The sequence below is a fragment of the Barbus barbus genome (assembly GCF_936440315.1).
Source record: "Barbus barbus genome assembly, chromosome: 40".
NCBI lineage: Eukaryota > Metazoa > Chordata > Actinopteri > Cypriniformes > Cyprinidae > Barbus > Barbus barbus.
In genome coordinates this window covers 18,870,169-18,897,669 of record NC_136718.1, presented here as the reverse complement: position 1 = coordinate 18,897,669, position 27,501 = coordinate 18,870,169, and the positions used below count along the sequence as shown (strand labels likewise).

General features: G+C 37.1%; 2 protein-coding genes across 3 annotated transcripts; one reads left to right on the top strand and one right to left on the bottom strand.

Annotated features, from left to right (window-relative positions):
- Positions 1-5,664: 5,664 nt before the first annotated feature.
- Positions 5,665-8,693, bottom strand: LOC306859579 (transcription initiation factor TFIID subunit 8-like). The gene is made up of 8 exons (XM_079400678.1): positions 8,457-8,693; positions 7,573-7,732; positions 7,319-7,417; positions 7,133-7,195; positions 6,915-7,039; positions 6,649-6,796; positions 6,409-6,551; positions 5,665-6,224 (listed from the first exon to the last, which is right to left on the bottom strand). The coding sequence occupies exons 1-8, from the start codon at positions 8,502-8,504 to the stop codon at positions 6,084-6,086; spliced, it is 927 nt and encodes a 308-aa protein (XP_079256804.1). The 5' UTR covers positions 8,505-8,693; the 3' UTR covers positions 5,665-6,083.
- A 1,037-nt stretch (positions 8,694-9,730) lies between these two features.
- On the top strand, positions 9,731-26,558 carry LOC306859818 (serine/threonine-protein phosphatase 6 regulatory ankyrin repeat subunit C-like). Of its 2 annotated transcripts, none has more exons than XM_079401120.1 (28): positions 9,731-9,931; positions 10,571-10,654; positions 10,836-10,914; positions 12,227-12,297; positions 12,420-12,620; positions 13,373-13,460; positions 13,601-13,743; positions 14,516-14,728; positions 14,860-14,938; positions 15,013-15,127; positions 15,795-15,877; positions 16,184-16,301; positions 16,499-16,567; positions 16,922-17,062; positions 17,162-17,224; positions 17,851-17,962; positions 18,066-18,137; positions 18,295-18,496; positions 18,583-18,670; positions 22,117-22,234; positions 22,314-22,533; positions 22,627-22,714; positions 23,584-23,655; positions 23,758-23,903; positions 24,017-24,099; positions 24,196-24,278; positions 24,530-24,621; positions 26,168-26,558. In XM_079401120.1, the coding sequence occupies exons 1-28, from the start codon at positions 9,905-9,907 to the stop codon at positions 26,416-26,418; spliced, it is 3,201 nt and encodes a 1,066-aa protein (XP_079257246.1). In that variant the 5' UTR covers positions 9,731-9,904; the 3' UTR covers positions 26,419-26,558. The 2 variants fall into 2 exon arrangements, with proteins under 2 accessions (XP_079257246.1, XP_079257245.1); XM_079401119.1 differs by having other exon boundaries at positions 23,569-23,655.
- Positions 26,559-27,501: the final 943 nt, after the last annotated feature.

The window sequence follows — 27,501 nt, the reverse complement described above, 5'->3', positions numbered from 1 at the left end:
TCTCAGGAGTTCAAAGTGTCTGAGGTTCTGTAATTCTTACAAGAACAATCAGGAGATATGGTGAGAGAATAACTCAAATTCTTGTAGAATAATCTATACAAAACACAAGAGTTGTCTATTTTAATTTTAATTTCTTTTAAAGCAGTTTTGTAACAATTTGTCTTGTAACGCACAATAAAAATGAATTTTGTGCACTAAAACAATTCTTAATACAACCAAGAGATTTCTGAACAGAAAAATACACACACATTTACACCTTGAAGATCACGTTAAAATAAATAATGTAGTTAGACAGGTTTGCATGTGCTGCACAGTTTTTGATTGGTTCTACTGGATTGATTATGCAGCTGACAGCTTCAGTGTTAATAGCTCTGAAATCTTGCGATTAGATAGAGGGGGAATGCAATGCATGTAAACAGGAGTTAATTATTTAATTCTTTTTTTTTTTTTACTAAAACATTGGTAAAATATAATAAAGCAAACGATACCTCATAAATAGCGCGTCAGGAACAGAGAACTAGCGAGGCAACAGGCTTATAGTAGCCTATTTACAGTTTCTCCAGAAAGCATTTGGAAAGTTAAGTCACTTCAATGAAAGTCATGGCATTAAATAACATAAATCCATACACATGATGTTACATCTGGAGATGTCAGGTGATTTTAGTGGATGCATAAAGTCCAGTTCACATAGGTGTACACGTGTCCCGACATAAATTTTGAACAATATATAAATATTTTTATCATTTAAAACCTAAGAATTTTTTTGTGAATTGTTTTGCTTAAAAAGTGCTGTAGCCTATTTCTTTAAAATAAATGTAAAGTGACATTCACACAATTTTTTGTGGCTGTGGATACATGAACAACCAATGATGCAAATTGCTATAGGGGTTTTAATGGAAGGAGTTTAGCTCTTGGTACATACATAAATACATATAAATAAACATACATATATGACACGAGACAGTTATAGAAGTGCACAGAGCTGTCTTTTATCTCGCATTCTATGGTGTTTTACGAGTTTGGCATTTGTATTTTTTTAGATGATAAATTTGTTGCAAAATCGGCGCCGAAGACCAACCATTTGGGATGCCAACCAAGTGGTGGGATGCGATTGTTCCAGGATTCACACACACACAGTGGGTGCACAACTTCAGGATATCTGAAGAAACATTTCTCTGCCTTTGTGCCAAGGTGAAAAAGCACGACACAAACTTCAGTGTTCCCCGAAGAAAAGAGTTGCCATCGCATTATGGAAGCTGGCAACCAACAGCGACTATAGAAATACTGGCCATCTTTTTGGTGTCAGCAAAACAACTGTGTCGGTGTGTTTTTACCTTTGTAATTGGAGTAAGTCATGCAGATGTATAACATCTAGTACAATGCTGTAATGTCCAGAATATACTGTATTACTAACGATAAAAAAATTGTACAGTGCACACAGTTCGCTACTGTTTTCATGTCTTACTGATGGGTATACGGTGGGGTGCACTCGAAGTATTTAACGTGTATTTAAAAATGGCGCTTCATGTGTTGTCCTTCCCCTTGTGGCACACGCAAGTGATGATTCTCTGTAAACCAATCAGCGTTCTGCAGTGACTTCAGTTCCACCCTTTAGGTACCGTACTATTGTGCTAGGTACCCTTATGGAAGGGTCCCAAAAAAGTGATGTGGTACGGTTCGCTATTTTGGTACCATTCACAACTTCTCACAGTGGAAACGGAAATAATTGCGTACCGTACTGTACTGTACCGAACCGTACCGCTCAGTGGAAACGAGCCATAATTGGCATGATAAACAGCAATAACACCATTATCCTCTGAACCACAAAAACTGACGCTGATGATGACAATTTCACAAGTGATGGCTAATTATTGTTTCATGAGAATACTGTTTCAGTCTTCGTACTGTTGGGGAATTACAGTTAAAACCCATGGACCAGGTATAATGAACAAAGACCAGGAGTCAGACTACGATTAATCAAATAAATTTACTGAAGAAATAGTTTGCCGTTTCATCCGCAGAAGTTAGCGTCAATACTCGCATGGAGTTCGTAGGCCGCTCTGCTTTACAATTCAAAAACACCAGCAATTATACCCTAACAGAGGTTGCTAATTGCGTCAATGTATAAGTCATCAAAATTTAAGTTTGAAGCATATCTTCTGATGACTATTTTGGTGACAAGTGATCAGAGGTCAGACGCAATACGTCTCTCCAAAGATATCTGATATGCTGGACATTGGCAGCTGAACGTTTGTCCTGGGACTGTCTGAGCTTCTCCCTGTACAGACAGATACTAACACACATACACAAAGAAACACTTATCTTACTTCAAGGTTGCCTCGGCCCTAAACCTTATCGGGCATGGTCACACACACAATGAGAGCAGCTTCTTAGAGAGTAAAAAAGGCAGACTAAAGCCATATTCAACTTATTCTCTAACATGCATAAATGTAAATTTGATTAATAATTATTCAAGAAATATTATAATTAATATTATTATGAAGGCCATTGTAGATCTTATGGACACCATGACGGGATCAGAGTAGACTTCTGAAGCACTTATTTGGCTTTTTTGCAATGCATCTTATAAAAGGTAAAAAAAACAAAAATTATGCATAAAATTAAAAAGCTTTTTTCTTCTTTTTGTTAATTGTGGACATTATATGGAGGGTTGTTCTTTGGAAGCAGTGAGTATTTGTGGTGTGATCAGCTGGTATCCTACGAGTACATGTTGTGTGATCAGTTCGTCCGTGGTTGGCTTTAGTCACCTTTATTAACCCCAGAGCTGACACATGTAAATAATAATAATAATAAATGTATTAATTAATTTAAAATTATCATGAGAATTGTGGTCAAGTTTGAGTCCGTTATCATCTGTAAATAACATTTAGTCATTTAGCAGACGCTTTTATCCAAAGCGACTTACAAATGAGGACAATGGAAGCAATCAAAATCAACAAAACAGCAATGATATGCAAGTGCTGTAACAAGTCTCAGGTAGCTTAACACAGTACAGTAGCAAGGTTTTTTTTATTATATAATACATGAAAAGAAAACAGATAGAATAGAAAAAGAATAGAGCAAGCTAGTGTTAGAGGCCTTTTTTGTTTTTGTTAATTGTATAATAAAAAAACAAAAAACAAATAGAATACAAAACGATTAGAAAACAAGCAGTAAATGAATAGACTGCACGTCTAAAAGAGACAAGTTTCAAATACAGACTCCAGCCCTGGGTTTGATTATTTTTATCATTTGACTATGACTGTATCTGGTAATAAATGTCTTCTGCTAATAAAAAGCAACTTTTTAGCTGCAGGGCCCATATTGTCCTTAAAAAATAATTGAAGGTCGGACCCCATGCCTTTTGCAGTTGTTTATGTTACTGAATAATGATTAGGGATAAGGATTTTAAAAAATATTTTTACTTTCAATTTTGACCTTATACAACATTGTAGTGCTTGGAATAACTAGAAAAAAATATATATTAATTATAAAAATGCTTATGGAGTTTTTTAGATTTTCTTCATTTGCATTCCCTGACCCCCCATGGTTGATAACCACTCATCTAGAATTAATTTTACCCCAGTATGATTCTAATTATATACTGGGTTGAGTTGAGGCAAAGCACATGTAAAGCATTAAATAAAGGAAAATATGGGGTCCAAAATGGTTCATTTTTGTATCTGTTTTGCATTAAAAATCATATTTTTCAGAATAACATTCCAAGTAAAAGTTTAACTGAAAAATCAGCACGTCTTGGTATTTAGATTGTTTATCTTAAACTACACAGGTTTGTGTAAAAACCTGATGGTTACGCTTGCCAGCATGATTTGAGAGTGATTCAAAGAGCATCTATGTGCTTGAGTATATGCAAGAATATCCTAAAACTTTTCATTTCAGGTTTAAAATAAATTAATCGCAGATTTTCAATGTATATCCCTTTTTTAGTCCAGGGGCATATGTTCATGTTACCAGCCAAAGCAAGAAGGTGTCGTGGCCTATGAAATTCGGCTCTCCATCGCTGCAGAGAAGAGCACTGCATACAGAGGTACAGATTTGTCTGACATTCTTCTACAAACTATTATTCAAAGAAACAATAAAATGTATATATATACCCCCCACCCCGTAATGTTGTTGTTTTGTGTCCATGCAGCTCTACCATGACAAAGAGTTTAGGAAACAGAGGAACAGGGGCCTGTTCCATAAAACAAGTTTACCAAATAAGCCAGGCTTATTTCAGTAATTCTGACTTATTTTCACTTGATTTGGTTTCTGAAAGCAAAATTACCATAGCTCAAGCTCAGTCACTGTGGTAACTTATGCTGGCAAACTAACCTGGTCCGGAGCAGGCTAACTGTCAGGCTAAGCTGAGCTCCTCTAACACTGACCAATAGGAACGCATCGATATTACCACTGACTCTCTCACATACAGTCAGTTGAATTTATTATCGGTCCAAAAATAAAAATATACAGAAAATACACCTTAAATAATCCAATAAATAAAAAATTGGCTACAACCAACTGTATTTAATGTATTGTGCCCAAAATGTAGGCGAATGCCATTTTAACATAGTTGCTACTTGTGCATGCAGTTGATCAGCAGTTTCTAGCCATGCAGCCTTTCTCTCTGAATATAACAGCTGTACCTTTTATGGTTATTAGAACATTAAAACATTACAATCTAAAATGGCTCTTTAAAGCATTAAAGCATAAAAACACAATCAAAAGTTAAAAATCACTGAATTAAAAATATAAATTTATAATAGAAATCAGAGTACATTTTAACTGATAAGAGGAACACACATTTAACTCATTTGAGCTAGTGATTAACAGTTGCTGCTATCATAAAAAATATGTAGGAAATTAAAATTCTATGTGTCACATTTAATGTCCAACAACAAATATTTTAGCAGAATGTATATTTTATTCAGAATTCTTGCGCTAGTATTCTATTCTGCTCTGTCTGTGTAGCGCGCATGCGCGCCGCAGCGCTCGTTCTCTCGCATAAGCCTCGCCCACTCCTGACAGCTAAATGGATATATTTGCATGGCTTTCTGACATTTACAGATGTAAAAAATATACCTGTGACGTATCAGTTATGCACTGAGGAAAAGACAATGTTTCAAATGCGTTAAACAGCACAAATATTCGCTGTTTGCTACGGTGGATCGATTTGATCCATGATCGACATTAAGGGCTGCTTCAGAATAAGCGTGTACGTCACATTATTCTGACTCACTGAACCTGGATAGCATTAGTCAGATTGCGTGAACTTGAATTGTCGTTTATGGAACCGCTTTAGTCCCGATTGATTTGTTAGGTTATTTCAAGTCAGGTTTTGGACTTTAATCCCCGGTTTTCTTTTTATGGAACAGCCCCCTGGGTGGCATATCTAAGCTTGTTTTACTAATGACACTAAAACTACCACAAGAATTCAGTGTGACTGTCAATGCATACAAACATTAAAGCTTTAGAAGACAAGTTTTCCTATTTCATAAGTTTCCAGTGTGAAACCCTATTTTTGAGGTACATTACTTAAAATTAATCTAAAGTAGTGGTGAGTAAAGTAAGAGGACACCAGACATTCATAATGGAGATGTTTACACTATCTGCACATTCTGGTTTAATTGTCAACTTGTCCTTTTGAAACAATACTTTAAAATAAACAATGAAAGACATTTATTACCATCAGTCACAAATGAGTAACAAATACACACAAATCAAAAGAGAACATTACATTTCTGGTGTGTTGTTTAGAACTGTAAAAACTAAATGATATTTCAAAAGGAAGGCTTATAAAAACAAACTACCAAAAATCAACTGTAAGCTGTGTTACACTTTAGAGAAGTTGCCTGCTTGAATTCCATCTAATATTTTTCAGATGTACTGAACAGTCTGTCATTCTATAAGAATCAAACGTCAGTAACATGATGGACCACTGCACTTTTCCAAATTGCAATTGTTGAAGACTCTAGTTCCTCGTATGTTAGCTCTAACTTCGAGGGGCACAATGTAATTAGCACGTGCCAAGTCATTCATCCTAATCAGCTGATGCAGAAGTAGCCGAGTCAATATATCAGTTTTCATTTTTTCCTCCTCACTTTCGGCTTTTTGACTGGCCGAAGATATGGGTTGTCAATCATATTTTCCTCATTGGCCTTCCCTGTAGGCACAACACCACCAGGCGGCAGCACTATGTTCTCCTTATCTGCACTGTGGTCATCCTACAAATAAAAAAAAAAGTAATAATTAATATAATAATAATTATATACGTGTGTGTATACACACACACACACACACACACATTATAAACTACAAAAAAAACAAATCATAGAAAAAAAAATTAACAGACATGCAGGTATGTTTTTGCATAAACATTTTTGACAAGAAAAACGGCTTCATGCTTGCCTGACTGATGTTACTGGGGTTGTTCTCTGTGTCTGTCTGGTCATCCTGCTCGGATGAATCTGTCTCCTCCAGTGTCTGAAGCTCTAGTTCAGAGGGCAGCAGGGCACTCAGGTAAGGGATGACGCTCGGCTTTGCTGCAATCACTTATTACACACAGACATGAATAATAAACACTAGAAAGTCAAAAGAGTAGTCAAAGTATAATAGGACACAGGCGGTATTTGGGACAGAAAAACTCACAAGGGAATGCACTAACGTCGTCCTTAAAAAGGCTTTGTGTCTCTCCTGTCTTGGCCATGAAGCGTGTGAGAGCACGTTCCACATCTCTCCTCTGTGATGCCGCCTTCTCTCTCACCACCTGGTAATCTGACACAGGCTCTCGAAAGGTCTAAAACACAGAAATGTGCAATATAATATTTTGAAGCAGAATGTTTGTTCTTAATGTTATTGGTTGTTAAGCTGAAAGTCACACAATAGCAAGGCATCAGGTAAGCAGTTGAACTCACTGGTGTTTTGATGTATGTATGAGGATCTGGGAATTCTGGGAAGTGGCCGGGGATGTATGTTGGATGAGTGCGCTTCTGTCCGGCCATGAGGGCTTTTGGGACGACTGGAGCATTTGTTATTGGAGCTGTTAAACACAGAAGAGAACATTTAAACAGTTATAACAGATAATATAGGACAAACAGATAAATTAGTAAAAAAAATAAAATTGTAAACCTACGTGCAGTTATGACCATCCTTTGGGATCTTTTGGCGTACACTGGAAGAGTATCCACATTAAAACCTGCGATTGTGGAAAAAGTAAACCTCATTAAAAATCTCTTGACAGATAAAGATGATTCAACCTCATACAGAAGTGAAATTTTTACTTCTTAAGATTAAATATATTAATAAATGGGCAACCAACCCATTTCGACCAGTGTGATGACCACATCAGAGAGTGTAGGGGTGCTCCTAGCTGTGTGCTCACAGGTTGTCTTTGCACAACGTCCAACCTCAGTTATATCTATCAAAAGATAATCAGACTCTTAATATAGAAAACACATACAATGAAACATTTATTCTGTAATTGAAATAAAAACAATTACATAAATATTACATTTATATAAACACGCAGAGTAACCTTACAGGTGACTTGCATGCGATAAGGGAAGGACTCACAGCTCTGCATCATCTCAGTGAGTGTCTCCACCGCTGCTTTCTCAGCGCTCTCGAAGCCACACTCTGTCAGCAGAGAGCTGACCACCACCTGCAGCGTGCGTCTCCGAGCCAGCTGATAGTTCTCTGTGGGACTTGTGCTGGTCTTACTGCTCCCTGAGCGCTGCAATTATTCATCAAAAGAACAGAGTATAAAAGATCAGAATGTCCAGTTGCAAATGTTTCACTTTCTCAAAACCAAGCTTTGGTTGCTGTTAATTATGGTTCTAAACAAAAAGTTTAAACCAGCATAAATGTTTTGCTGGTCTTCCAATCTGGCCAGTTTAAATCAGCTAAGACAGGACTGTCCAAACTCATTCCTGGAGGGCCGGTGTCCTGCAGATTTTAGCTCCAACCCTAATTAAACACCTGAAGCAGCTAATCAAGCTCTTACTAGGCACACTAGAAACTTCCACACAGGTGTGTTGAGGCAAGTTGGAGCTAAACTCTGCAGGACACCGGCCCTCCAGGAATGAGTTTGGACAGCCCTGAACTAAGACCTTTTCAGGGATAGTGGTGGCTGCTCTCCTAGACAGCATTTTTGGGCATCATAAGTGTGTTCCAACAGCATGACTGGGCATATGATGGCCAAAAAATGTTGTTTCACTTGGTTTGAGACTAGACACCGAACTGTTTCTAGATAGCCTCACAATAAATATAGTGAAGCTATTATATATTTACGCATAACACAACAATACCGATGTGTTTGCTTATAAAACAGTGTCTACTTTTAAATGTATGACAATTCTGCGCTTAAACGTGCCTTATATTTAAACAAACTCATAAAGTTAGTGTTGTTTGGCTAAGCTCGCAGACTGTAAGTAACAGAAATGAAAGGAGATATTTACGCTTCCGGAGTTCAAAGATCCGCTCCCCATCACAACAGAGTCTGCCATTTCTTTTAACTCTAACGTTAGTGGTTTTTCCTCTTATGTTAAGCACTCACAAATAAACTCATTGTGCGTTATGCATTCCCTAATAATCGTATTGGGTGTTTTTATATTTGGTGAAAATGGCAACCCTATCAATTTCCAACAGGGCCACCGGAAGATTGTCGTTTAGAGTGCGTTTCCAAAATAAAAGTCAAAAGCCTCACAGATTTATGCAGTTAAAAAAATTGAACCAAAAAGATTAGATTTCTGCGTGTTGTCTTTGACGTAAAAATCACTTTTAGCATTTACACACTGCTTCAAAATATAACAGTTTGTTTGAATGCATGGCCTTTGACTATATATGAGAAGCGTTTCTCCTCCATTCATGTTTACAAAGCATGATGCCAAAGTTGCTTAACTGAATTATTCTAAAGTGTCTTAATTGAAAAAAGATTTGCTAATTTGTTTTTATTGGTTTGAACAGAAGAGGGCATTATACACATGAACTACATTTGTGGCCTACTTACAATGTCAGACATTTTATTTTATATACAGATTGTTTTAATCCCCTCCTGTTGGATAAAAAAAGAAAAACAATAAAACCATCCTTCAACATCTACTGTATAAACATTTGGACTTTTACATGCATTAATTATTAAATACAAATTTGGTTAGTTATCATCAAGATTTAGCTACTTTAAGTTAACATTCTGCATTGTAAAGCCTAGAAATCATGATACTGTGCGTATATTTCATTATAATTTCAGCAATAGTTATTATATTGTATAAAAAAAACATTTGTGGGTTTAGTTTTGTTTCAATGTAAAGGTGCATTGAAGAAAAATGCATTGCAAAAAAAAATTCTTAACAGGTTTATATTGTTATATTTATTTGCCATTATTAATTGCCAAATTTACACTGCAAAAGGCGGCACAGAAGAGCTTTGTATGCATCTTTAAACACACTGTTTAATGCTCCTCTGAGATCCATGCATTTCCACAGCCATTTTAACTGTATAGCCAAGGTGTGTCAAGCAGGCATCGTTTAGTACTTTTTATGTGGCATTATATCTTTAATTTTGAGCAGGCACAGAGCAGTTTTAACTCTGTACTCTAAATGCCTGTATAAAAATATGGTTAATTTTAACACGGTAAATATTTTATTTACCTAGCTAGAAAAAAAAGGATATTTAGGCCACCTTAAAGTTTGAAAACCGCTTTTGCAGCGCAAGGTTTAGTTCAGGGACCTTTATTGTGAAAGTTGGTGCAGCAGGCGGCCATCACGCTGGTGTCGCTATTTTCAACTGCCTCACCAGCTAAAGAATCACTCATCACGTCTATAATCGCAACACAAGATTGTTGTCCTGGTTTCCCAGCCTCGATTCCTTACTGATGAGGGACTTTCGGCCCGACTGACGCAGGGAGATGGGGGTACTCAATATTTCAGACCAGGTGAGAGATATTAAAACCCGACGAGTGGCGAAAATCAAGCAGTTTGTTGTTCGCTCTCTGCGCTTGTATGCAGAGCCTGGTATGTTAGCTAGCTCCCTCACGGTGGATTATGGCATTTCCCCTATAGTTCTCGCATCAAAACTTGCGTTTTTGTCATGCATTGATCTATAAATGTCACGTTTTTACTGTATAATTAGAGTAGGGCTACCCAATAGGCAATGAAAATAAACCTTTTATCACGCCCAGACGTTAGCCTGCCTGCTAGCCTAATGAGCTGGGTGGCAGCCAGCCGCATAGGAAAACATCTATTGTGTGTTTATGTTTTTAAAACGCATATTTAACAAATACTCCGGCTTTTGTTAAGTAATCCATATATATATATATATATATAATATATATAATCAATACTGCAAATGTATCATCTACGTAGATTCAATTGCAGTTTGTGCTGTTTTGTTGCAGCTTTCTTATGGTACTCAGTGATCATTATATTTTATTATAATCATACAGTTATGCACCTCACAACTGAAACACTTAATGTTATACACTGTAATCCGAAGTTGCTCAAACAAAATGTTTGAATTTGTTGTCATGTTTTATAGCATTATCATAACATCCACCCTTTTTTTCCACCTCCAGTCGCCTCTGGTCCAGGCCATATTTAACCGAAATGTGGATGAAGTGAAGTTATTTTTGCACAAGAAAGATGAAGTCAATGCACTGGTATGTTCCGAATGGCTCATTTTAGTGTGAGTGTGAATTATGTGTCTCATCTGCATATGTGATGTAATAACTGTGGACAGATTGTCAGGGTGACTCTACATATGGGCTGTGTGGGCCAGTGTGGAAAGGAACAAAAAAAAATCTGTTAACTTTTTTTTTTCTCTGTACTTTTTCGTGTCAGGACCAAGAGCGCCGCACACCTCTTCATGCTGCTGCCTGGCTGGGGGACGTTCATATAATGGAGCTTCTCATCAGCACTGGTATGACCTTAAACAGCAGTGCTGCCACCGTATGCAGTAATGTTTTTATTCAGATCTGGTATCAAATGCTGATTGGACGATACAGCATTCTAGCCTTGCTAAAATAGTCAAATTTATGGCGTCACGACCATTCGCATAAGTTCAGTCTATATCAGGGTTTTCCAAATGGGAGTTCAAGAATTAATGAAAAGCTTATAATTAACAAAATCAAATGTAACATTAAAATAAAGAATTAGGCAGTGCAATTATTCAAAACAAAACTGAAAAGGCTTCAATTTCATGAAACAAGTTAAAGTCTGATTCATGTCAAGCAAACGACATTGCTTATTTACACACATGCAGCTTACAATACTGCACTGTTAAGAGTAAATCCTGCTTCACACAAACTCCATCTCTATGCTAATGTGTATTTGGGAACCAATGTACACTTTATATGTATTCGTATCATTTTCAGTGGACAGACGTTTACAGCATTTCACCAATATCCCACCAAAATTAATGGATTTGACATGTTAAAAGCTCAATGGTTTTGACCGCTTGAAAGTGAAGAATTTAAGACAAAAATTTGTATTGTAACTTTCCATTAGCAGTAGAGTCTTTATTTCTGTCTGGATGTCTTGGCAGTAGCAATAGGAGACATTTTCATATTCAGTGAGTCCAAATAATCACAATTTTCACTGATTTGTGCAGCCCGGTTTATAATAAATTCAATCAAAACACTTACTGAAAAATATTAGAGTTTTATTTGTTTACTTGCATGCCATGTGACCATTAACTGATATTTGAGAACCGTGAACGTGCTAAATATTTACTTTTGTATTTGTTTATTTATTGATTGATTTATTATTATTATTTTTAGGCAGAGCTGCACCACTGGTCTATGTCACTACACAGCGCCTGCACTTTAACATCTCATCTAATGAACCAAATCCAATTCTGTTTTTGTACTTTTCTTGGTTTAGTTTTGGCTCAACCAAGAGCATGAATTTGTGACCTGTTTGGAAACTATCATTATTTTTTACAAATTGCTGACGCTAATGGCACAGAAATTACACACTTCGCCTTTTAATTTGCTAAGTGTTTTAATAAAAAGTTGTGTCCGTAATGGTTTTATTATTTATTAACTGTCATATATAAGCATTTTGGTATGAGAGGCTCTGCTACGTGACATGCCTAACAACGCCCTTTAGCCACAAATCAATTCACAATGTGAAATGGCTTGTTTTACTTTATTGCTTAAGTAGTAGTCATTTATTAACTTCATTCTTTAAATCTGTTTTTCTTCCTTATTTTGGTTCACCTAACTGCATAGGTGCGAATGTCAATGCAAAGGACCATGTGTGGCTAACACCATTGCACAGAGCAGCTGCTTCCAGAAACGAGGTAAACAGCCTGTGTGATTTATATGCCTGAGTGGAGGCTCAATCTGAGTAACAGCTTATTCATGCCATTGTTTAGCATTTTTAGCAATTTAATATGATTCATGCATTTTGTTTTTTACCCAGAGGGCTGTGGGGCTGCTGCTAAGGAAGGGAGCTGACGTTACCGTGCGGGATAAGTTCTGGCAGACACCACTGCACATTGCAGCGGCCAACCGAGCCACGCGTTGCGTTGAGGCCCTGCTGCCCCATGTGACCAGCCTGAATATGGCCGACCGCACGGGCAGAGCGCCCTTGCATCACGCTGCTCAGAGTGGATACCAGGAGGTAGGGTGGAATTACTCATCTAATGCACGGGTGAATTAAACAACAGGGTGGGCCACTTCAGCCCTCAACATATGTTTTAGCTCTGTTTTAGACTGCAAAAGTGCAAATTGCCATTAGAGCGAGTACAGTTACTTCCATTTTCATCTAACATTTTATATAACCTTTGCTGCATTTAGTCTTCACTAAATTTAAACTTCACAGTAATTTAAATATTGTATTTTTAGTTTATTGAATATTTAAGAAAACCACACATTTTGTGCATAGTAATTTTAATGTTATAATATTTCTATATTTTAATATTTAATATATTAAATATTTGAGAAGATACATTTTGTGCACAGTCACAATGTTTTGCAATATTTGTGTATTTTTAATATTGAATATAATACTTTTTAAATATAATTGTCAAGATTTACACAGCCTTCAAGGATTGAATATGAATAATTTATTTGTGTATTAAATTACACCGTAGATCAAATAGTTATCCATATTTTTTTATGATGTCACGTTGATATTGCTTTAAGTGCTTTAATGCAGCACAAAAAAATTATTACAATAATAAAAGCAATTAGCTTGGTACTTAAATGCCAGTCCTTTTAACTTCCTTAATGCCAGTTTGATTTTACATCTCTGCCTATATAGGTAAAAACTGTGACTTTGCTTTTTTTTTTGTCAAGTTATGGGTGCCTCTAATGCACAGATGGTTTAAATAAACACATACAATGTGACTTTGTGCTTTTGCTGCCAACTAGATGGTTAAATTGCTGCTGAACAAGGGAGCCAATCTGAGTGCCAGTGACAAGAAGGACAGGCAGCCCATTCATTGGGCAGCTTACCTTGGTAAGTATATACTTGTATCTTTCTGAAGTGTTCTAGGTGTTTTCTGTAGCTAAATAGCAATTGATTGGTTTCATCATCTTTAGCTACTTAGTGGTGATTCCTGGAAGTAGTAGTAATACTTACCTCTTTGTTTCTTCCAGGACATCTGGAGGTGGTTAAGCTGCTGGTGTCTCAGGGCTCGGATAAGAGCTGTAAGGATAAGCGAGGTTACACCCCTCTCCACGCTGCTGCTGCCAGTGGCCATGTTGATGTGGTCAAGTACCTGTTACGCAATGGAGCTGAGGTCAGCGCCAGGGCTTGATGTTAAACTTTCTCACTTTTCTCCTCTTTCTTGATTGATTTTTTTTTTTTTTTTTTTTTTTTTGTTTTTGTCCAAAGATTAAGTGTCTGGTTCCTAAATCATTGTAGCATTTTGTCTTTGATAGTTTAAAAATATTAGCAATATGGGATAAGGCATCCGAGATATGAAGTCAACCATATTCAAACATGATGCATTTGGACAACATGACCTTTTCTAACCCAGATAAATGTTCCCCAGCGGCTGTTCGTCACTAGGCCATGGGTCAAAAATGTTTGCAATGTAAAGTGTTTTTACACATGAATCATTTTTAAAAGAACAAATTTTAGGCCAAAAAGTGAATCAGATGTCCCTGGATTTGGTCTAATTAAGTGATGATAATTTGTCTCTGAAACCCACCTCATGGGAATATTTTAATGTTGTCAATATAATTATAATTTTTTTTAAATATATTTTTAAACTACTCATGACCACCTTTACTATAATTTATCATTTTTTACTGTATGCTTATTTGTGGCATGTTGTAGCTATTGTTTCTAAAGGCTGTTATTTCTCATAACAAATGCAATATAGATTAATAAAGTCATTATTGGCCTGGTAATGATTAATAGGCTAACCTTATTTTAACAAATGCTACAGACCCATGATTTTGTACTTGCAAGATGGTGACAAAAATCTGTAGTGCAGAATGAATCATCGATATTTTTGGTCCACCTTTGTTTACAGGATATTTTATTCCATGCTGTTTGTTTCTCAGATTGATGAGCCTAATGCCTTTGGAAACACTGCTCTCCATGTGGCCTGCTACACGGGACAGGAGGCCGTAGCCAACGAGCTGGTCAACCGTGGGGCCAACGTCAATCAGCCCAACCACCGTGGCTACACGCCCCTGCACCTGGCTGCCGTGTCCACTAACGGGGCTCTCTGCCTGGAGCTGCTGGTCAACAACGGTGCTGATGTCAACATGCAGGTCTGGATAGGGAAACAGGAGTGGTTTATTAAGACATTGCTCTGATTGGATGATCTAAATGTATTTGACTTGAATTTTTGCATGCTTTCTCAATGTTTTTAAGACTTTTCTTAATTTTTTATTTTCCACAGAGTAAAGAAGGGAAAAGCCCTTTGCACATGGCAGCCATTCATGGACGTTTCACTCGCTCTCAGATCCTCATTCAAAATGGTTAGTTACTTTCTTTTTTCACTCAATTTCCAATTCCTCTTCTAGTGTTTAACCCTCACTTGTTGTCTCATCAGGTGGGGAGATAGATTGTGTGGACAGATATGGCAATACTCCTCTTCATGTTGCTGCTAAGTACGGCCACGAGCTACTTATCAGCACCTTAATGACAAACGGTGCTGACACAGCCAGGTACAAACATGTTTGTTGAGTGAGACTTTGTTTACGTGTTTTAGTGAGTGGAATAAAGTCATCTTTTATAATATAACAATTTCATAATGTCTTTATCATACAATCTTAAGCAAATTCTGTGGCTAATGATCATGAATTACATTTATGCAAAATGGTATGTGGGGCTGAATCGGTGTTATTTTACTATCAGTTATAAATTATAGTATATTCTATAATTTTTTTTTCTTTTCAGTTTTCATCTTGATTTTAATTTGTTCAATTGTGATTTAGTTTTAGATAATATCAACACTGGGCTAAAGTGTGTCACTGGCTCCATAAATACCAAGAAAGAGCAAAAAATAATCATGTAATGTTGCAAGTCATTGGAAAATGTTGAAGATTGTATCACTACGTTCAAAAATTCTGAATATTACACTTTTCCTTGCTTGTTCATGAAAATGTGAAAAGATTTCAGTTATTAGCAGAAACCCTCACATATAATTAGGTGTATTTGTTTCATGTGCATCTCATTTCTCCTGACAATTTAGTTAAAAATGGCACAGTCTTCCCCTCTTCCTTGTAAATGCAAAAGGAATTTGCATTTGATTCTAATCTCCTCTCAGTTTGCATGTTATCTGCTTGTAGCATGTGTAATGAAATAATTTGCTTATTTGTCATCTTTGTACAGACAAGGAATTCATGGGATGTTTCCTCTACACTTAGCTGTGCTCTACGGGTCCTCTGACTGTTGTCGTAAGCTACTTTCCTCAGGTACGCACAATTTCTCCATATACAGTGACCAATTACAGCAAGGGCCAAATGAAAATGGTTTTGTCCGTAGACTATATTGTATATGTCCTGGTCCCTTAGGGAAGTGCTGTGATTGTAATAATATGGTGCTAAATAGTTGGTATATTTATGTGCATGTTACTTCAAAAAATGTCAAATCCCATGCTACTTCATTAGTATTAGACTGAAGTCTTAAAGCAGTCCATTAACTGCTTTTAACATGACCGATTTGCTGCCAGGAAAAGTGACAGTGTATTCCTCTAGCTAACAATGCATTGACTTTTGCAGGTCAGCTCTACAGCATTGTGTTGTCAATGAGTAAAGAACATGTGCTTTCGGCCGGATTTGACATCAACACCCCAGACAACTTTGGGAGGACCTGTCTACACGCTGCTGCCTCTGGAGGGTGAGACTGCAGCTCTACTTAGAATGGGCTATTTAAAAAACCACTGCCCCACTTTATATCAGGTGTCCCATATAACAGCATTTTATGCGCGCAAATGCCAACCAAGGTCGTTTTGCTGATTCTGACTCAACAGCCAGCATCTGAATGTAATTGAAAAAGAGGTTTAAAATATTTATGTATGCATATTCTATATTCAGGAATGTTGAATGTCTCAACCTGCTCTTAAGCAGTGGAGCTGACATGAATAAGAAGGACAAGTTTGGAAGGTACAAATCTTATTTCTTTGATAAAATGGGATGCTCACAATTTCTGTCATTATCATATCTGAAGTATGCATGATGTAAATATTCCTTATCCCAACTAGTGATGCTCTGCAATCATTTGTTTTATTTATTTATCACATTTAATAATCAACACTCAAATATGCAGTTTTTATATCAACTTTTTAATTATATAATTTTGTCAAATTTATTTTGGCTGACTGTTTTTGATTTCAGTGCATTCGATGCAATTTCGTCTTTTAATATAGGATTTTGGCATGAACTATGCTCGACCTTTTTTTATTTTAATTGTATTTTTTACCAGTATGCTGAGTGTTTAAATTTGTGCCTCTCCACCAGGACTCCTTTGCACTATGCAGCTGCTAACGGGAGGTATCAGTGTGTGGTGGTTCTGGTAGGAGCGGGGGCGGAGGTCAACGAGCGTGACCGCTCTGGCTGTACACCTCTACACTACTCTGCTGCATCGACTGCGTTCTGCAGGTTAAATGCACTCACACACACCCACACATCTTCTTGCTTCTATTAAATATAATAGTGCATGGTGCACACAGCAATACTGATTTCTGGTGTCTTTCTCAGAATGGACCGACCCCATGCCAGCACCCATCAGAACCAAGAGGATGGGGAGAAGGAATCCTTCCTGTAAGTTTTGGTTTTTTGTTTGTTTGTAAAAGAAAGTTCTGTACCTAATCTTAGCAGCTTTTACTTGAAGTTTTTTTACTTGAATTATTTAAATTACATTTTATATGCATTAGACTTGTTACATATGTGTCACATGACCATCTGGAGTTGAATCATTGGTGACGTTAATGTCAGCTGTCTCTTTGAACACTGTTTAGTACTAGGGGTGTGCTGCAAAGTGTTTCATAGGTCTCCCAGGGTGTCAGCAAAATAGTTTAGAAAAAAAAACTGTAGAAAATAATGCATTAAGAAACAAACTATTCATTTAGCAAGGATGCATCTTTAGCTATGTTGTAAAATGTAACATCTATGATGTTACAAAAGATTCTGTTTGATTCTGTTCAGAAGAATCATGTGACAATGAAGACTGAAGAAATAATAAATTACATTTTAAAATGTATTAAAATAGAAAAAAGGTATTTTAAATCACAGTAATTTCACAAATTACTGTTTTTACTGTATTTTTAACAAGAGATTACTTTTAAGAACTTTTAAAAATCTTACATACCCCAAGCTTTTGAATGTTAGTATGAAGAAAGTTGTTTTGAGTTTCAGTCTTTGAGTCCCATGTGTTTTGATACTTTCAGGTGTGTGGAGCATTTGTTGGATAATGGTGCTGATCCATCTCTGTGCAACACTAAAGGATACAGTGCTGTGCATTATGCTGCGGCTCATGGCAACAAACAAAATCTGGAGCTGGTGAGATTGACCTTTTACTCCAACATCGTCCACTGTGATTTTTAACATTTTCTTACCGTAAAACACTTGATACCTGCTTCATATTTTATTCTTGATTCTGTAGCTTTTGGAGATGTGCTACAACACGCTGGGAGACAAGGAGAACAATGGGTCCATCAGCCCACTACTCTTGGCAGTATGTACAAAATGTCAAGACATAAAAATCGGCAGCAATATAGATTAGCAGACATTCTGTAATTCTGTAGAGAACTGCCCCTTGTTGGTCCAAAAAAGAAATATATAATGAGCTACTATTAAAAGAAATGACTTTTCCACTCTCCTTTTGCTGTCAGGTGGAGTCGGGTCACTGGGAATGTGTCACCGTGTTAATTGAGTCTGGAGCGTATGTGGATGCCTGTGACCCGGTGGGGCGCTCTGTGCTGTATGTGGCCTCTCAAAGAGGACATGTTCGCTGCGTAGAGCTGCTGCTCTGCCAATCAGCATCTTGCCTGCTCACAGAACACCGCAGCAAATGGTGCCCTCTTCATGTTGCAGGTACAGAGAGAACGTATATGTAAATTGGCTTGTGAATCTTCTTTCTGTGGGAATTTGACAAGTTGCTGTGTGCTTTTTGTTGACAGCTGCCAACGGCCACTCAGAATGTCTGCGGATGCTGCTCTGTAGCGAGGGGGGAGCTGACCTTGTTAATGTTACAGATGCAGAGGGACAGTATGTATGAGCTGTTGGCTCTATTACGTTATCTTTTTAATGCGTTTTATCATTTTGCTCATGTTCACAGCCTTTATTTTAAGTAAACAAGGTAACACATGACAGGTAATGCGTCTTGCATAATCTGATTGAATCTAATGATTTACAATAATTTCACTGAAAAAAAAAAAAATGCTGGCTTAAAAACAACCCAACTTGGGTTATTTGGCAACCCAGCACTGGGAAAATATTAGATAAAATACAGACTGGTGTATAACCCAGGACTTAAAACTACTTGGCACCTAGGTAAAAAAAAAAACTATTAAAAATAACCTAATAAAATGACCTAACAGGCTGAACCCAGCATTTGGATAAAAAAAAAAACGACCCAGCATATTTAGAGTGTTGGAATAAACGTATAGAGAGTATAGTATGTAATTTATTTATTTATTTTTTATAATAATTGTATTTACATTTTTATAATTATATTGATTTATGTTAACATGGTTATCATATAATTTTATAACTATTATTTAGTTATAATTTTAAAGTATTTTAACTCCAAGTTCTTCATGTGAAATTAAGTCCTGAGCCTGCTACTGGACCATACTGAGATAAATTATTATTGTATGCAAATATACTAATACTATATCTGTGACAACACTGTGATACGCAGTTTGTCTGGGTTCCAAAAAACACAAAATATTTATTAAATGCTAAAATATCTCTAAGTAAATGCTAGTCATGTCACAACCTGTACAGTGTTATTTCTTTTTACAGAAATACTTTTCTATATATATTTCAAGTCAAGTCACCTTTATTTATATAGAACTTTTAACAATACAGATTTTGTCAAAGCACTTAACAGTATCGAATTGGAGGACAGAGTGTCAGTAATGTATAAAAATAAGATTAAACACTCAATTTTCAGTTAAAGGCATTTCATTATTGAATTCAGAGATGTCAATTGTCTAGCTCAGATTAGTTTAAATAGTATCTGCGAAATCAAATTGACTATAATCACTAGAAATTAAGTGTCCCCAACTGAGCAAACCAGAGGCGACAGCGGCAAGGAACCAAAACTCCCTCTGTGATAGGAAGGAGAAAAAAAACCTTGGGAGAAACCAGGCTCATTTGGGGGGCCAGTTCTCCTCTGGCCAGGAGATTGTTTTTTTATTGTTTACTTAGTTTTAATTAAAATTTTAAATGTATAAATGTATTATATTTCTATTTTATATTGTTGCAATTTCTAACAAAATAGTATTATGTAGTTAGGTTTTTTATTACATTTTTAGTTATTTTCTTTTATTTTTAGTTTTATTGTATTTAAGTCGAGGTCTTTCACTGGGGATATGTCCCCGGGGCTCATCCAGGTGTCCCAGCCTCCGCCGACGATCAGGGAGACATCATCTCCCGGCGCCGATCCACCATCTGATCCGGACATGGACTGAGAAACAGACAAATATTAGTGTAGATGCCATTCTTCTTATGATGTACCGAGTACATTGCGTGTTATGGGGAGTGTTCCCGGTTCCGGTTGATCTAATTAATGCAGCCTAACAATCCTTTAATGGATTGGAATAATAGAAGCGTATTAGTGTGTTATGTGTAAGCCAGGTTAAAGAAATGTGTCTTTAATCTAGATTTAAACTAACAGGGTGTGTCTGCCTCCCGAACAGTGTTAGGTAGATTGTTCCAGAGTTTGGGGGCTAAATGGGAAAAGGATCTGCCGCCCGCAGTCGATTTTGATATTCTAGGTATTATCAAATAGCCAGAGTTTTGAGAACGCACAGGACGTGGAGGACTATAATGTGATAAGAGCTCGCTCAGGTACTGAGGAGCTAAGCCATTCAGGGCTTTATACGGAGTTAACAAGATTTTAAAATCTATACGATGTTTGATAGGGAGCCAGTGCAGTGTTGACAGAACCGGGCTAATATGGTCGTACTTCCTGGTTCTAGTAAGGACTCTAGCTGCTGCATTTTGGACCAGCTGTAATTTGTTGATCAAGCGTGCAGAACAACCACCCAATAAAGCATTACAATAGTCTAACCTTGAGGTCATAAACGCATGAATTAGCATTTCTGCATTTGACGTTGAGAGCATAGGTCGCAATTTAGATATGTTTTTGAGATGGAAAAACGCAGTTTTACAGATGCTAGAAACATGGCTTTCAAATGAAAGATTGCTATCAAACAGCACACCTAGGTTCCTAACTGATGAAGAAGAAATGACAGCGCAGCCGTCAAGTGCTAGATAGTGTACTAGGTTATTACATGTGGGGTTTTTAGGTCCGATAATTAACACCTCTGTTTTTCCAGAATTTAGCAGCAAGAAGTTACTCGTCATCCAGTTTTTTTTTTATATTGACTATGCATTCCGTTAGTTTCTCAATTTGGTGTGTTTCACCAGGCCGCAAAGAAATATAGAGCTGAGTATCATCAGCATAACAGTGAAAGCTAACACCATGTCTCCTGATAATATCTCCCAAGGGTAACATGTAAAGCGTGAAAAGTAACGGCCCTAGCACTGAGCCTTGAGGTACTCCATACTGCACTTGTGATCGATATCATACCTCTTCATTCACTGCTACTAATTGATGGCGGTCAGATAAGTACGATTTGAACCATGCTAAGGCACTTCCACTAATGCCAACAAAGTGTTCTAGTCTATTCAAAAGAATGTTGTGGTCGATAGTGTCAAACGCAGCTCTAAGATCCAGTAGCACTAATAAAGAGATACAACCACGATCAGATGATAGAAGCAGGTTTGTATCTCTAGAATTTGTAACTCTAATGAGAGCAGTCTCAGTACTACGATACGGTCTAAATCCTGACTGGAATTCCTCACAGATACCATTTTTCTCTAAGAAGGAATATAATTGTGAGGATACTACCTTTTCTAGTATCTTTGACAGAAAAGGGAGATTTGAGATCGTTCTGTAATTAACTAGATCTTTGGGGTCAAGTTGTGTTTTTTTTTTTTTTTTAAATGAGAGGCTTAATTACAGCCAATTTGAAGGTTTTGGGGACATATCCTAATGATAATGATGAATTAATAATAGCCAAAAGAGGATCTATGACTTCTGGAAGCAGCTCTTTTAGTAGTTTAGATGGAATTGGGTCTAACATACATGTTGTTGGTTTAGATGATTGAACAAGTTTATACAACTCTTCCTCTCCTATATATTTCAGAGATATAAACAAAATACAGTTTGGTAATCTCGTTTATTGGTATGACAATTAAGTGTCAAAATATATAATTCACATAAGTGAAAAACACAAAGTCACTTTCAAATAAACAAAAACAAGCCATGCATAGCACTTCCGTTTTGGATAAGAGATCATAAAAAATGTAATTATGTTATTAAAATGTTCCCAAACAATGCTGAAAAATAATCATAACTGTATTCATTTTCAGCTCACAGTTGTTGATATCATTCTCACTGTTTCCCTCTCTCTTGACAGAACTCCACTAATGCTGGCAGTGCTGGGGGGACACACTGACTGTGTGCATCTGCTGCTGGAGAGAGGAGCTTGCCCTGATATGAGAGACAGGAGAGGAAGAACAGCCTTACACAGAGGGGTGAGATTCTGAAATCATTAGTAAAGCTTTTGCTATAGTCCTCATAATGGGAGGTTTCTAACCAGGTCTGTCTTTGTAGGCGGTGATGGGTCGGGAGGACTGTATAACCGCCCTGCTGTCCCACAGTGTCTCAGTCCTCAGCAGAGATTTTCAGGGGCGAACCGCAGTCCATCTGGCTGCCTCTTGCGGCCATGCTGACATTCTCTCCAATCTTCTTTCTGCTGCTGACCACTCCCATCCCCACGACCCAATCACAGACCGCCACGGCTACACACCCGCACACTGGGCAGCCTATCACGGTAAGAGCTCAGACCTTTTGAGCCTTAATGGCTCGTTCGCATCGCTAAAACTGTCATAAGTTAAATGGGTGACTTGCACTATTTGTGAAACAGGTCATGAAGACTGTTTGGATGTTTTACTTGAACTTAAACCATGTAGTATCCAGGAGGGAAACCCCTTCACCCCACTGCACTGTGCTCTGTGAGTATCGAATTAAAAAAAAAAAAAATCCGTTTCAAAGGTGTAAATCTTTTTTTTTTTTTTTTTTATATATATATACTGCATGTGTGTATTATTTATATATATATATATATATATATATATATAAATAAATAAATAAAATAATTCCTGGGGAAACTGAACTGAAAGTTTTTTTTTTGTTCATCATCATTGCAGTTTGTACCTACAGTATATTACTATGTCAATAATAGTAATAATGGTGTAAAAAAAAATTCCCACTAATTTTAAATCAGTTCCACACCAGTGTACACTGTGGGAACAGTAAGAGAGAGAAAAAAAAAAACACGGGTAATACTTGTATATGGTATATGACAACAGACTTTTACAAAATAATATATATTTTTAAATGCAATTGAACTTCCTATTTATCAAAAGAATCCTGAAAAAAAAAAAGTATCACAATTTCTACAAAAATATTATGCAGCACAACTGTTTTCAACATTGATAATAAATGTTTCTTGAGCACTAAATCAGCATATGAGAATTAGCATATGCTGATTATTAAAATAGAAAACTAAATTGCAATAATATTTCACAATATTACTGTTTTTACTGTTTATCAAATAAATGCATCTTTAGTGAGCATAAGATACATTTTTCAAACATCATTTAAAAATCTTACCAACCACATACTTTCGAATGGTAGTGTATTTGTATATTTGTTTGAATAAATTTTTTACAGCCACTAAAATTAGCCATTGAATCTTTTCTGCGTAGTAAACCCATATATTAAGTTTTTGATTTGCACATTGAATATATAATGTATGGTATGTTTCCTAATCGCCATGCTGCATGTTCTTGTCGTCCCGTTGCAGCATTAATGGCCATAGTGGTTCTGCAGAGCTGCTGTTGGAATCCAGTGTTTGTAATTCGCTGGTGAACATAAGGGATGCCAAAGGAAGGTTGGTGCAAGTAGTTATTAAAATACAATTATATGTATATTAATTTAAAAAAAGTTAAAATTTGAAAACCTAAATGAATATGTGCTGACGTCTTGTACTCAGGACCCCGCTTCACGCGGCCGCATTTGCTGAGGACGTGGCTGGGCTGCAGCTGGTTCTGCGGCACGGAGCTGATATCAATGCCGTGGACCACTCAGGGCGTTCTGCACTGATGGTGGCCGCCGACAATGGCCAAAGCGGTGCTGTGGGTAAGAGTTATACCATGTGTGATATAAGTAATCCAAGACCCTCAGTCATTACAAGTCTCATGTCTCTATAGAGAGTTTAGTCATTTCAGATTTTTTGTTATTGTCGTATGCAGCCCTGCTGCTGCACAGAGCCAAAGCCGACCTGTCCCTCCTGGATGTGAATAAGAACACTGCCCTGCACCTGGCCTGCAGCAAGGTAACAAACTGCGCTCTATTTAAACTTAACACTGATTTTCTCTTGATCAGGTTTCTCAAATGTTGTGCACATTGCTAACTGTGTTTGTGTTTGAAGGCTCATGAAATGTGTGCCATGCTGATCTTGAAGGAGATCCACAACCCTATCCTCATAAATGCAACCAACAGTATGCTTCAGATGTGAGTTTCTTTGTCCTAGTTTGCAAATACAATATGCAATTATTCATGGCTGTGTAGCAATGTCATAGCATTGCTCTTTTTTTTTTTTTTTTTTTTTTTTTTTGGGAGTATCCTGACTTGCATTAAACATTTGCTTGATTTGTCTTTATGGCACAAACTACACACTTTAGTTGAAACTCAATCATAATAAACTGGACAGACATTTTAAAATCATTCAATCTTTAAAATCAACTTCATTTTCTTTATTTCAGGCCCCTCCACATTGCCGCCAGGAATGGTTTGGCCACCGTGGTTCAGACCTTGCTGAATCGTGGAGCCACAGTGCTGGCAGTGGATGAGGAAGGTAAGACAGGCCTTGCTGCAGTTTTTCCAAGTGAATTTGCAATACAATACAGACAAATTCATGTTTTGCATTTTTGGCAAAAGTTTGCGTGAGCTGCTCAGAGCAACATGAACTGGTTCAAAGACTAATATTAGGGGTAAAAAGTAAATTGTGCAATTGTTTCCATGGAATAATTTTTAGAAATCCTATATTAATACTGATAAAGTTAGCATACTAGTAATTTACTGTTCTGAACATGACAAATCTGTTAATTATCCCCATTTTAGATGGGCCTGATTGGGCTCCTTATACATAATATATATAAACGCATGTATTTTTTGCAATTGAATACTGATCGGACCGGGTAAAAATTTCACTGTTGAGAGGAAAAAACCAAACATCATTTGAATTGCAGTTTAAATCACATTTTATTACATTCAGAAATAATTGTAAAAAATGCTAAATAAAACAATTCCAAAACATTAGCACTATAGAGTATTTTAGTTCCCTTTACTCCAAAGAGCATCGAAACATTTTAATTATGATGGCATTTATTATAAACAACATTTATTAGAAACACCAAGCATAGACTTATTTAAAGTGAAACTGAATTACCAGCATGTGGGAAATAACCTTGATGTGCTTTGCGTTGCCTAGCAAGCACAAATGGTGTTAGGGAGAGATCAAAACAAATGTGAAACCCAAGAAATAAAACATTTCTGTATGAATGCATAGACCATTTATAATTTGACAACAGCTAACAACAACTTACCGTCATTTACTGAAAGACAGTAATTTCCCTGTGGGGAAAAAAAAAAAAAACAGGCACGAGAATTTGAACCGTGTAACTTTAGGTTAGGTTGACTGCATTTTAGTTTGATGAATAGGCTGTGATGTCAAGTTAGCCATGTTAGAACTGATATGTTGTGTGTGCTTGATTGTTACATTCACTACTTTTGAATATAAATCGCAGCACATTTCAGATGTTAAAAACAAAGTGTTTTTCTGGAAAATACAGTACATTAGCACAGTGCTCCATCTTAAAGGGATAGTTCACCCAAAAATGAGTATTCTGTCATTAATTACTCACCCTCATGTCTTTTCAAACCCGTAAGACCTTCGTTCATCTTCGAAACACAAAGATACTTTTGATTAAATCCGAGAGCTTTCGGACCCTCCATAGATGGGTAAGGTCCTACCATGGTCAAGGCACAGAAACGTAGTAAGGACATCGTTAAAATGGTCCATGTGACATCAGTGATTCAACCGTGATTTTACAAAGCTACGAGAACACTTTTTGTGCACAAAGCAAAACAAAAATAACAGCATGCCCGTGGTACTCTTGTTAATGGTGGCAGACTGTCCCAGAAGATAAGAAATTGTTGCATAAAGTCGTTATTTTTGTTTTCTTTGAGCACAAAAAGAGCATGAGTGTGAGCAATTAATGACAGAATTTTCATTTTTGGGTGAACTATCCATTTACTAACATTTCCATAAATCATGGAACCGCTATATTTGCATGAGTATCTCCTTGACTAAGATTTTTTTTTTTTTTATCACGTCACAGGTCATACGCCAGCCCTGGCTTGCGCATCCAATAAAGCTGTTGCCGACTGCCTAGCTCTCATTCTGTCAACCATGAAGCCTTCCTCCTCCACGCCCTCCTTGTCCTCACCGTCGTCTCCCAGCCTCAACCTGCTCAAGCACTGTGGCATCACCGCCGCCTGTCCCCCCCTGCCCAATGGAGGCCTTCGCCATGGTTATGGCAAAGATCGCCATGGTGCTACTATTGGCTTGGATGGCTACTTGACCGAGTAAGGCGTTCTTACTCGCTAAAAAAAAAAAAAAAATGCGTGGTCGCTTGGTTTGGTCCTCTCTACACACCTAGATAAACCTATATGCAATTACAGCCACACATCCCTCCTGTGCCAGTATCAAAGCTTTTCTTCACATCTCAGTAGAGAACGAACACGAGAGGACGAATTTGGCTATTTATTTATATTTATTTTCCCCCGCTTTCCTTTTCCTCCCACCCCCTGACTCCCATTTTAGGTTCTGTCCTTTCAGTACGAATCTAAAATCTGAATCTAAGCCATCTATTCGAACCAGTATCCATCACTGGCGAGTCAGTCGTTTATTTCTTCTCCATTTGCGGTCGATTCGACTTGGTTCATGTTAGAATTATGCAGCTGTCTCCATGGTAACAGTGATAATGGATGGGTTTCCATATCATGCCTCCTATTTGCGTGACGCTGTGGCCTTGCATAGGAATTTACAGCCTGCCCTGAGGAACAATTTAAACGGGTTACACTAGATTTGCATGAATTTGCGGGACCATGTATTTGATAGTGGTCTTCTGTGTTTGCGTGCGTGCGTGCACGTGTATGTGTGACATCCACTTTTGAGCAACAGTCCCAAGTTTTTCATCCCATACTTGATTATTACGTTTCAAGGTTTTTATGTGAGGTGCAATCTGATTTAGCACAGATCAGGAAAAACAAACAACCTAACAGAATCATATTGACAGAAGGGAAACCATACTACCTTAAGCCAAAAGACAAATGACCTCCTGAGAGAGGGGTCTGAGATATATATATATATATATATATATATATATATATATATAATGCTTGTTTACTTGTTAGAGAGAAAAGGGAGAGTGTTTGGATGGGTTTTGAGGTTGAAAATTCATATTAGGTTTACAATGAAGGTATTAGGTAGTCCAGATCACTGTTTGTAGGTGGGCAGAAGAAAGAGGAATTAAGTGTCATGATTTTGGCCGTTTAAACAACATTTTGAAGATGCTACACTAAGTATAGAAAGCACAAATGTCGTTACAGATGCAAACGTCATACACAGTACTTGCTCCTTGGGACCTTTGGTTTTATTTGTTTTGCTTTT